Source organism: Lipotes vexillifer, unplaced genomic scaffold, assembly GCF_000442215.2.
Source record: "Lipotes vexillifer unplaced genomic scaffold, Lipotes_vexillifer_v1.1 scaffold395, whole genome shotgun sequence".
NCBI lineage: Eukaryota > Metazoa > Chordata > Mammalia > Artiodactyla > Lipotidae > Lipotes > Lipotes vexillifer.
This window is the reverse complement of record NW_006797390.1, coordinates 6303118-6314609: the sequence shown is the minus strand read 5'-3', so window position 1 is coordinate 6314609 and position 11492 is coordinate 6303118. Positions and strand designations below refer to the sequence as shown.

Sequence of the window (11492 nt, the reverse complement as noted above, 5' to 3'; positions counted from 1 at the left end):
GGGGCAGGTAGAGAAGGCGACTTACACAGGCGAACAGGGGCGATGGGGGAGTTGCGGGGGAACTTGGCACGGGGGTGGTGAAGAGGGTGCAAAGGGGGCCTTCGTTTTCAGGTGGGTTTGTGTGTCCGGGTATGGTCCTGTTCCCAAACCCTCCCATCCCTCCCTCCCTCCATCCATCCCTCCCTCCCTCCATCCATCCCTCCCTCCATCCATCCCTCCCTCCATCTCTCCATCCCTCCCTCCATCCATCCCTCCCTCCATCCATCCCTCCCTCCATCCAGAATAAATGACTGGCCTAAGGTTATGAAGCTCTGTAAGTGGCAGAACCAAGGTTCAAACTCGAACCTCCCTCACTCCCTCCCTCCATCCCTCCATCCCTCCCTCCCTCCCTCCATCCCTCCATCCATCCCTCCCTCCCTCCATCCTTCCCTCCACCCATCCCTCCATCCATCCCTCCATGGAACAAATATTTCTGCAGTATCCAGGCATGTTCTGGGCCCCACGGTGGTAGAGAAGGGGCTGAGACGTGAACCTGGCCTGGGAGCACTGGTGTTTCTGTGGAGATGGGCAGCGCGTCTACACAGAGGGCCAGGCAGGGATGTCCAGCCCTGGCACAGGAGGTCACCCCAGGGAGGGCCTCCCTGCACGTTGGGGAGATGGTGGCAGCCATGGGGTACACAGGCAGTGGCTGCCCTTTGGCTCTAAGCAAGTGAGGGAGGAAGCTCAGGGGGGAGGTCGGTTCAGGGGCGGTTATGGTTTCACTCTCGGGGAACTGGGGTGCTGTGTGAAAAATACATAAGGACACATGGCAGAAACATGTATTAAAACCACAGATCAGTGTGGTGGCAGCTGAAGATGGGGAAATGCCATGGGGGTGTTGGCTAATTACAGCAGACTTGATAAATGAGGCCATAGCCTGCGGGCCTCAGTCTGCATGCTGTGCATCTGTTGGATGGGCCCAGGGTGATGAGGAAGATGCTGAGACTCTGAAGTGTCCTGCACCTTCTCCCTTCTGAAGAGAGAGCCTGGAGGAGGGAGACCCATGGGCATTGCCAAGGGGAGGCGCTGTTCTAGGCCCTGGGGATTTAGTAACGGACAATACAGACCCAGGTCCTGGTCCCTGGAGAGAGCAGGGAACGGACAAATGCCAAGGGTTTGCTCACGTTTGGATGGGGGTTCATTTGGAGCCCGAGTGGAAAATACTTGGAAGTGCCCTTGGTTGGGGGAGGGGCAGGGAGGCTCGGTGGTCAGGGTGGCCCCTGGGCCTGCCTCTGCTTAGAGAGGAGTGCCAGCCAGGCCCGGACCGCAGCAGGGTGCCTGGTGCCTTTGGGTCGGTCGGTTGGCTGGGTCCTGGTGCTTGAGTCACCCCGCCTCGCCCCGGGGTTTCTTCCTGCCAGGGGTCTTGAATCTAGCTGGTTGTGTCTGAGACAACCCTCTGCTTTGGGAAGCCAGTTTCCCCGAATGCCACCAGCTGAGGTCTCCAGTGCTGAGCTCTGGCTGTGCCCCTGCAGGCCCCGCCTCCTTCCTGTGCCAGGCACCCCCCATGTGGGGTGGCTTCCCCCTGTCCCTCCCATCCCTCCCTCGCCCTCCCTGCCCCTGCTGTGGCTTCAGAGGTGGCTTCCTGTCCTCTTGCCCTCCCACCCAGCAAACCCTTTCTGCTGCCATTGCCACCCCCTAGACATCAGCCTCCTAACTGCCCCTCTCCGGCCCTCACCAGCACTGTCCTCCTCCCGTGCGTGTCCCTCTCAGAGCTAGGACGCGCCTCACCCTGGAGGGACACACCGATTCTTCCTCGGGTGTCTGTCTTCTCTGTGAGTTGGTAGCTGGGGGGTGGACACCTGGCTTGGGCAGGGGGCTAGGGCAGGGGTTCTCAATCTCTCTTGGCATTTGGGGCCAGATGGCTCTTTGTTGTGTGAGGGCTGCCCTGTGCCCTGTAGGACAGTTAGCAGCGTCCCTGGCCTCTGCCCACTCAGGTGCCAGTAGCACCCTCGCCCCAGTTGTGACAACAAAAAAGCCTCGACATTGCCGGATGTCCCCTGGGAGTAAAGTTGCTCTAGTGGGACCACCGGACTGGGGTGAGAACAGCATGTCTCAGGCTTGGCTGAGCCGGGAAATTCTCTAGTCCAGATGCCATATCTTAAAAGGCATTGGGCTGCAGAGAGGGAAAGAATCTTAGGGTCACACAGGGGAGCAGCGTAATGAAGGAGGCATTTTAGGGAAAGGATTCAGGCAGGTCTATGCAGGCTGGGCTGAAAAACGGAGGCCAGAGGCAGGCAGGGGCGCGTGGCCGGGACCTGGGCTTGGGGCTGAGGCAGTGGCCTGGCACCTCTCACCCGTCGGGGGCTCAGCGGGCGTGTCGCCGGGGCTCTGCATCAAATGCCAGGAAGCCAGGTCCTGGGCTGGGCCTGGCAGTGTGATGTCCTAGTCTGTGAACTTAGGGTCTGGGGGCTCTGCTCGTTTTGGGTCAGAGACGGGAGCAGAGGGTCCCTCCATCTCAGCAGGAGGCCGAGGATGTGGGGTGAGCAGGGCCTCTTGTTGCCTGCAGGGCCTCATTCATTCAGCAGTGGCCTTTTGGGGGCGGGGACGCATGTGTGGCTCTGAGAGGAAGGTGCGGGACTTGGGTACAGGCTGCCGGTGGAGGCTGCCCTGCTGTCCGCAGCAGGCCTTACCTGAGACTTACCCGGGGCAAGGTGACTTCAGGCAGGAAGTGAGAGGGAAGGAGAGGTGTGGGGAGCAGCTCATCCTCCCCAGCGGGCTCTGGGGAGCTGGCACAGCAGGTCAGAGGTTGGGGAGCCTAAAGTCACAGAGGTGACTGGCTCCTGGAGGTTCTGAGCTGTTGAGATTTCCCACATGGGGGCCCCTGTCCACGAGGGACACGGGGAGGGGAGGCACAAGGGGACCTCCCGGGCCCACTCCCAGTGGGAACCGGCTGCTGGGAGGGAGCCGGACAGTCGTCCCTTGGTATCCGTGGATGCTGAGGTCCCTTATATAAGGTGGCGCGAGTACCCTGAGGACTTTCCTGGGCCCGGGGATGGTCCCGAGGGGCAGAGTGTCTCCAGCGCAGGGGGGGAGGGCGTCCTGCGGCTCCAGGGTCCCAAGGCCAGGCTCCCTACCTGTAGCGAGCGACCTAGCCTGTAGCAAGTGACCTGGCAGCAGTGGGGTCTCCTCTTTTTCTTTTTTTTTTGCGGTACGCGGGCCTCTCACTGTTGTGGCCTCTCCCGTTGCGGAGCACAGGCTCCGGACACGCAGGCTCAGCGGCCATGGCTCATGGGGCCAGCCACTCCGCGGCATGTGGGATCCTCCCGGACTGGGACACGAACCCGCGTCCCCTGCATTGGCAGGCGGACTCTCAACAACTGCGCCACCAGGGAAGCCTGGGGTCTCCCCTTTTTCATTCCAGGGTCTGGCTTTTAGAGCCATAAATCTTCAGCATGGAGAGCATGAATTTCCATGGTGTGATTAATGAAAGAAAAATTGAGCCCGCAGCACAGAAAATGACCGGATTGAGCAGAGTCAATGACAGGTTGGATAAGTCTCTGAGCCTCCCTGCAAACCCAGAGCTCTGACCCGGCCTGGGCCGCCACCTGGTGGTTGAGGGTGTGGGTGGCACCCAGTCCCTGGCTGAGTGGGGTGGATGCCCCGTTGGGTGGGGGACAGCTCTGGGCCTGGTGTGCCCACACCGCGGACTCGGCCCCGTTCCAGCGGGGCTGCCGCAGGGCACGGGGCGAGGGCGGCTGTCCACGGTGTGGGGCCCCAGCAGCTGCTCCGCTCGGCCGGCTCCACCTCTGCAGCCCTGGGAGCTGTCTCCGGTTTAGTGATGCGTGGGAATACCCCCGCTTCTTTCGGCATGCCGTCTGGACCGCCTTTCCGTCTCTTCATTTATCAAAATCCTACTCATGTGTTGAAGCCGAGCAAGCCCTTCCAAATACATCTCGAATTGGACCGTCTCTCGGCACTCCTGCACAGCCTCCCGCTAGAGGTCCCTCCAGACCCGCCTGGTCCCCGGTCACGGCAGTGGCCTCCTGGTGGCTCGCCCATCGCACTTTGCCCTCCGATGCCCTATTCTCCACACAGCAGCCAGAGTGACCTACTGAAATCACAGATCACGTCCCTGTCGTGCTCCTGGGCTTCCCATCCCATCAAGAACACCACCATTAAAAAAAAAAAAAAAAAGAACGCCACCATTTTCTTTCCTGATGCCTGCGAGGTCTCACCCGCCGGTCCCCCACCACTATCACTCTGTCACCTCCGGTCCCCGGCTGGCCAGGCTCCCCCCACCCAGGGCTTTGCACTGCTGTTTCCTCTAGAACATTCTTCCCCCTCTTATTTGCGTGCTTATTTACTTCCCCTCTTGTGGGTTCCTCCTCAAGTGCCACCTTCCCGAGGGGCCTTCCCTGCCCCCTGCCCCCGCACTCCCTCTCATCCTGACTGGTTTTCTTCACGGCACCTGGAAGCCTGTCGTGTGCTTGCTTGTGTGTCCCCTCTTCCCCAGGGCGGGTCTCTGCCCGCGCCGTTGCCACCGTCGCCCCGTGCTCAGGGCAGGGCCCGGCTTTAACGAGTAGGAGCTCCATTCTGGTTCGTGGAGCAGATGAGAGAGGAAGTCATCTCCTTGGGCAGCCTCTGCCAGTGCCTGGCCTTCCCGCTGTCCGCCTGCGCGTGGCCGCCTGGCCCTCGCTGCCACGTGTCCGCTCCCTGGAGCGGGGGCAGCTTGAGAGCAGAGATGGGCTTGCATCCTGGGGGCCGCAGCACGGCGCCTGGCTCGGGACCTGTCTCCCGGAGGCCGGCACCTGGCCCTGGTCACCCTCTTCACGGGCCTTCTTTCTTTCCAAGTCTCACAACGGTCCAGGAGGGGGGTGGTAGTGTCTCATTCCCCACCTGACCCGTGCGCGTGCCTGAGGGGCTGTCCCCTCCCCCTGGCACCTGAACTCTGTGCCACTTACTTGGCCCCCATGCGTACGGCCTGGAGTGGATGCTGCCCTCCCCTGGCTCCCGTCTGGTCCGAGCCGAGGCCCTGGGAAGGCAGGTCCCTAACGCGGCTGTGGCTCCTCTGTGCTGCAGGTTCTCGGCAAATATCTGTCGACCGACTGACTAGCTCCTGAGACCCCGCAGACATCCTTGAGCCCCTGGAGGGAGCGGGGGGCGGTGTCAGCTTATGGAGTGTAAAACAAGGGTGCTGTGGAGACCTGCAGCCCGGGGAATGGGAAACTGCAGCCGCGGGCATCGCAGCCCCAGGGGTGCCGTGGAGCGGAGTGGGTCCCAGCCGGGGGCGGCTGCTGCTCCCTGGGATGGATGGTGAGGTCATGGAGGACCCACGCCCTGCACGTCGGCCAGCCCCTCACCCAGGCCAGGGAGCCCCTTCCTGTTTCCATATGCGTGAAATTTGTTCTTCCAGCTCCTGAGGACCATGGACAGGTGGCCCTTCCGGTCAGGGCAGCAGGACCCAGTCACCGCAGGGTCTGGCTCTGAGAAACTGGCTCGGCGGTTCCCTCCCAAACCCCTCACTTGCTTCCACGACCACGTGGCCCCTCCCCGCCTCCTCCCGAAGCGCCAGGCCCTCCTCTGCTGAGTGGGACCCCCATGGCCACGCACGTGCAGCTAGGACCTTCCGTACTTGTTACGTGCTTTCCCCGCGCCTTGTTTAATTTGTCCTCATTGACGTGACCGTCTGAGCTTCGAGAAGCTGGTGCCATCCCGTTTGACGCGGAGAGGCTGGGGGCTTTGTGCAGGTCACACGACCCAGCTGCGCCCTGTCCGTGTCTCACGGTTGGGGCCGGGGGCAGTGGGGGCAGTGGAGGGACACGCAGTCCTTTGAGTCTTGTGGAGACGGATACCAGAGCAGTGCCAGGCTAACAGGCTTCCCTTTCTCTCCAGCTCTGTGGCTGTGGGCTGCTTGGAGTGGGCATTTGGCTCTCCGTGTCCCAAGGCAATTTTGCCACCTTCTCCCCCAGCTTCCCGTCGCTGTCTGCAGCCAACCTCGTCATCGCCATAGGCACCATCGTCATGGTGACGGGCTTCCTCGGCTGCCTGGGCGCCATCAAGGAGAACAGATGCCTCCTTCTGAGTGTAAGTTGGACCCCAGCCCCCCAGCCCTCTGAAGGCTGGGTCGCCCTGCATTTGAGCCCCTGAGCCCCCTGGGCGCCCAGCCCGAGCCCAGAGAAGCAGCTCCTAGAATGGTCTTTGCCTGACCCCACCCCCTCCTCATGATTGGCTGCCCCTGCCCTAGGTGCCCCTCCCACTCCGTGGCTGGTGTCCGCCTCATCTCCCTGCCCTCCCCATCCGGGAGTCCTCAGGAGCCGTGGCCTGTCCCGTACCTGGGAAGTCCTGTCTAGGTGTTAACCTGTCCCCGGCCACCCCGTTTGCACCCCGGCCCCGGCCGGGACCGCTGCCACGTGCCCACGCCTGCACCTTCTCTTTGCAGTTTTTCATCGTCTTGTTGATCACCCTACTGGCGGAGCTGATCTTAATTATCCTCTTCTTTGTCTACACGGACAAGGTAAGCCTTCCAGGAGGGGAGGGGGCGTATGGAACTTCCTTGCCCCTGGGGGTGGGTCTGGGAAGCCGGAGGAAAAGCAGTGACAGTTCCAACTTGCGAGGAGAGGAGAGCTAAGAAGGGCCCCGAGGAGAGGTTTTGGCGGGCGGCCCACTGCCTCGTCTTAGGAAGTGGGGTCCTCTAATGACCACGGGATGCCGCGGACGGCCCCTGGCACAGAGAGCTCCCCGTCACTGGGAGTATTCAAACACAGTTGTGGGGAGGGGATGCAGAGCTCACTAGGCGCCTGGGCTGGGTGATAGGAGGGTAAGCTACTGGTAACACAGGGGAACCTTCCAGGTGACAGTGCATAGGGCTCACAGTGGAGGCAGCTGTGATTCCACATCCAGAGACCTTTGGGGACAGACAGCTGCCCCCAGGCTGCCCCGGGGGTCCAGGAGGGTGGAGCGGGGGCCCCTGGCGACCCCGCCAGGCTGGACGGTTCCCTGCAAAGCTGGGGAACTTCTGGGACCTCCAGGAACGATTGGCCAAGCGCGGGCTTCGGGCTCGGCGGGCCCCTGCGCGCGTTGTCCCCAGAAGCGTGTCACCATCTTCCCCTTGGGTCCTGAAGGAGGCGTCCGGCCACGCTGAGAGGGAGAGGCCCTCTTCGGATTTGTAACGGTAGCTCCTTTGCTTCTCTGAAAAGGAGGCACGAATAATACTGAGAGATCCCTGCGGGCCAGCCTTGTGCTCAGCTCTTTATGGGAGTCCTTTCCTTTAGCTCTCACAACAATCTCAGAGGTAGACGTTATTTTCCAACTTCACAGACAAAGCAGAGGTGGGCCCACGCTTGGGATGGCCGATCCGCACCCTGCGGTTCCCAGGGTGTGTCCCGACGGGGGCAGTGTTGGGGGGTGTCGTGGCCTGGAGGCAGGGTGGCCTGTGCGGGGCTGGTCCTGGGACCAGGGCAGCTGAGGGGTTTGGGCTGTCCCCGCCTCTGTGTCACAGTTCTGGCCCGAAGAGCTCGGCTCTCCAGGGTCACCGCCCGGCCCCGGCGGGCCTGCCCCGCCCGGGAGAGCTGTGGCCAGCTGTCCTGGCCAACCTGGGAGAGCTGGGGAGTGGGGCGGCCTCCTGCTCTCGCCCGACCTGAGTCTGCCCTCACCTGCCAGGTGAACGAGAATGCCAGGAAGGACCTGAAGGAAGGCCTGCTGCTGTACAACTCGGAGAACAACGTGGGGCTTAAGAACGCCTGGAACATCATTCAGGCCGAGGTGCGGGGTCTGGGGGGGGGGGGGGGGGGGGGGGCCTGGCCTCAAACTCTGGGACCCGGCTGGGCACCCCGGCCTTCTGGGTCAGACACCGTGCGGCAGCCACAGAGGGGTGAGGGGGTCGGGGAGGACGGCAAGCAGGGCCTGGACGTGGCCTGCAGCTGCGGGGCCCAGGGAGCTGGGAAGGACGGATGATCGAGAGGGCACCTCGTCCAAGCCCTTCCTTTCTGAAGCTTTGGCACGAACGACAACTTATTTTAGCAGCAGGGTCGCCTCCCTTGTCATGACTCAAGAGGTTCTGTTCTAAGAGGAAACGAGTCAGCACAGAGCGAGGGGGCAGGGTGCTACAGCCAGCTTGGGACGATCCACAGAGCCAAGAGCCAGGGGGCTGGTGGGCGAGCGGAGGGCTGAGCGCCCTGCCCAGCGCCCAGCACCCAGCGCCCAGCACCCAGCACCCAGCTCAGAGGGCAGGTGACATTGCCTTCTCCCCATCCAGCCTCCAGGAAGGAGCGATCACTTCCTTGCCTGGGCCCGGCTGAGGCCCAAAGAAGGGACGAGAAGGCTGAACTCCAGGCGGCAGCTCCCCTGGGGACCGGGCGGCAGGGGAAGTCCAAGGGGGACGCCGGGTGTGGCCCATCTGACCCTGGGCCCCTCCCCCTGCAGATGCGGTGCTGTGGTGTCACCGACTACACAGACTGGTACCCGGTGCTGGGGGAGAACACGGTTCCCGACCGCTGCTGCATGGAGAACTCCCAGGGTTGTGGGCGCAACAGCAGCGCCCCCGTGTGGAGGACGGTGAGGCTGCACCCCACCCCACCCCCAGGGGTCCGTGCGGTGGACAGCCTGGGGACGGTGGCCCAGGCCACCAAGGAGGTGGCTTAATGTGGGACGGGCGGGGATGCACAGGCCTGAAGCCAGAAGGCAGGTGGGCAGTGGGGGATCTGGGCCCACATCTGGGGGCGTCGGAGGTCGGGGGGAATGGGGTCTGGGGCTGTGTGGCGGGGCCCTGTAGGCGGAACCCCTGCGGGAGATGCTCGAAGGCAAGAGGACCGGGGCTGGGGGCAGGGGCAGAGGCGCAGTGAGGGTCACACCAGCGCCTGAAGCTCTGGTCCTCGCTCCCCAGGGCTGCTACGAGAAGGTGAAGATGTGGTTTGATGACAATAAACACGTGCTCGGCACGGTGGGGATGTGCATCCTGATCATGCAGGTAAGGGGGCCGTCCAGCCTCACGCAGCCCGGTCCGAAAGCCTGAGGGAGAGAGGACCGACGGGTGGCCCTGCGCCTCCCCGCCCGGGCTGCTCCCCCGGGGCCTGTGCGAGCCTGCAGGGCGCTGCCGTGTCATTGTCACGTCCCTCTGAGCCTTGGGCCTGTGCTGGCACCGCAGGAAGCCCCCATGGGTTTGCCTGTGACATGCCTGTCCCCACAGCACGGGGACGTTTACCCTGTGACTGAACTGAACGGCGGTGAGTCCTCAGGCATCAGTTGTGAGCAAGGCCTACAGGCGGCCTCCGCGGGGTCTGTCCCATCCCGTGGGATACATGTGACCTGGCAAGTGGCTTAGCCGCTGTGCCTTCGTTTACACATCCATGTAGTGGGCGTGATCATGGCCGCTTCTTAGCGTTACGTGAGTTTAATACCCGAAACGTTGCACAGGGGAGGTGCTCGGGAAGGGCTTGCTGCCCTCAGCCAGCGTTTCGCGGGCGGCCGTGCTGTGCAAGGCCCAGCGTGGGTGATGGAGGGGGACTCGCAGGGGCCCCCGGCTCCCTCCTTGAAGAGAAGGTTGATGTGGTGAGAGCAGGAGCCCCCGGCCTTTCTGGGGGAGCATTATGGGCTCCCCCTTGCCCACTTGTGTGTAACTCCTACCCTTGGTGACCACCTGACCCTGACTGGTCCGTCCACGGGAAGATGAGCGTCCTGCACGAGGTCCCCTTTCTTCCCTAAACCCCGCGGGCCTGACCGTGTCTGATCATCTACAAGCCTCTGAGCTTAGCAGACAAGCCACTGGCCCTGCTCAGGGCTCTGACGGAAGACGGGCTCACGGGAGCACGGGTCTCTCTGGTGCCAAGAGTGGGGCCCGGCTCGGGGCTGCCTGAAGCCAGGCCTGGAGCAGGACGCCGGGGCCAGGCTGGACCCCTCGGTCTCCGAGGTCACGGGCAGACCTTGAGTGTGAGTGGCGCGGGAAGTGCGGTGTCCTTGGCCGCGCGATTCGTGGTGAGCGCCAGTGCCCGGGAGGCCGCAGGCTGGCTTCCTGCACATTCTTCTCCGCTCGGGATCGGGGGGCTGAGGGGACCCAGATGAGTGGTAACGTCCTCCCAGCGGAGCAGCAGTCAGACGCCACGCCGTGTACCCCAGGACCCCGCAGAAGTGAGGCGGGGGGCTGTCAACGTCCTGCCGCTCCCCCAGCTCCCCGTTGGCTGCCACTTAGGGTCAGGATTCTGTCCTCACTGCAGCGCTCTGAAACAGCAGGTTTCTGGGCCTTGAAGCTCGGTGACGTCCCACACGGACAGTCCGAGCGGCCGAGGTCCCCACGTGTGGCCTCCCCTTTTCTGCATCGTCCTCACTCCGCCAGCATCTGCATCCTGCAGGGGGCTGCCTCATGCGCTCTGGGTGCCCGTGGCCCCCATCTGAGGCCCCTTCCCCGTGTCTTTCAGATTCTGGGCATGGCCTTCTCCATGACCCTCTTCCAGCACATCCACCGGACTGGGAAAAAGTATGACGCCTGAGTGGGCCGGCCGAACGCCCCGGCCCCGCGGACACTGTGCCAGGGAAGAGGCTTTCAGCTTGTGTCGCCTGCCCACACCCTCCAGACTGCTGACCCCTGCGCCCGCCGCCCCGGCCCGCCTTCCCCGCCGCCCGCTGCAGCCTTCTCAGCGGGCGGAGGCCAGGGAGGAGGAGGTGCAGAGACCTCGGGGTGCCGGGGCGCCCGGATTCCTGTGTATTTGCCAAAGAAGACAGGGTGGGCGGGGGGTGTGCTCTGGGAGCCCCCCGGCACCGGTGCGCTTCTGCCCTGTCCTTCCTCCACTGACACTTTGTCCCCGCGTGGCGTGGGGCGGGAGGCGCAGGGCTCCCTCCCAGTGGAGAGACTGCCCGGCGGAGGCCCCAGTGCCCCTGGCCACCCGGAGAGCGGGTGCGCGGACGCGGGCGGGGCTGACCGTCTCCCGGCCGGGCCCCTGGAAACATCTCGCCCAGGCTTTTTGTACCTTACAGTGTAACTTTTCTATTTTATTTTACTCTGATTACGATTATTCAGGAATACTATCTCTTGGATAAGTTTAGGGTTAGCTTTCTGATTTATAACTTTTTACTGCGTTGATTTCTGTAACGGTTTGATTTTCTTTCTGAGGGTGGGGACAGGCGGGGACAGGGCGTGTCCGCCCGGTTTCTGTCAGGACAGACCGCTGTGCACACTCAGGAGGCTCCCGCCAGGATGCACTGAGGGTGGGGGAGCAGGGAGCCTGGGAGGGGCAGGGGAGACGGAGGCACAGGAGGCCGCGTGGGGGCAAGGCCTGCAGGGTGCAGCGTTTGCCGAGGACCAGGCCGCGTGAGAGGCCAGGGTCGGGGGTCCTCTGGGGGCTGTGGGTGCTTTGCTTGGGAACGAGGCCGAGGGGTCGTGGGTCCTTATGCGTCACTGATGAGCAGTTCCTTTGCCCTTCTTTCTCCCTCCTGCCCTCTGTGGGCCCGGGAGGCTCCCCTTCCACCCCTGCGGGCCTTCCCGCAACAGGTTCTGCAAACACGTTATTTCACAGACATTCCTG

At 63.3% G+C, this 11492-nt stretch overlaps 1 protein-coding gene across 1 annotated transcript in view; it reads left to right on the top strand.

Moving 5' to 3' along the window:
- TSPAN9 (tetraspanin 9) overlaps positions 1-10460 on the top strand; it is an 80391-nt gene extending 69931 nt beyond the window's left edge. Inside the window, exons 2-7 of the mRNA XM_007469451.1 lie at positions 5872-6063; positions 6419-6493; positions 7639-7740; positions 8401-8532; positions 8861-8944; positions 10389-10460. Of these exons, the coding sequence (XP_007469513.1) occupies positions 5872-6063; positions 6419-6493; positions 7639-7740; positions 8401-8532; positions 8861-8944; positions 10389-10460 (657 nt within the window). The remainder of the gene's footprint in view (positions 1-5871; positions 6064-6418; positions 6494-7638; positions 7741-8400; positions 8533-8860; positions 8945-10388) is intronic.
- The last annotated feature ends 1032 nt before the right edge of the window (positions 10461-11492 follow it).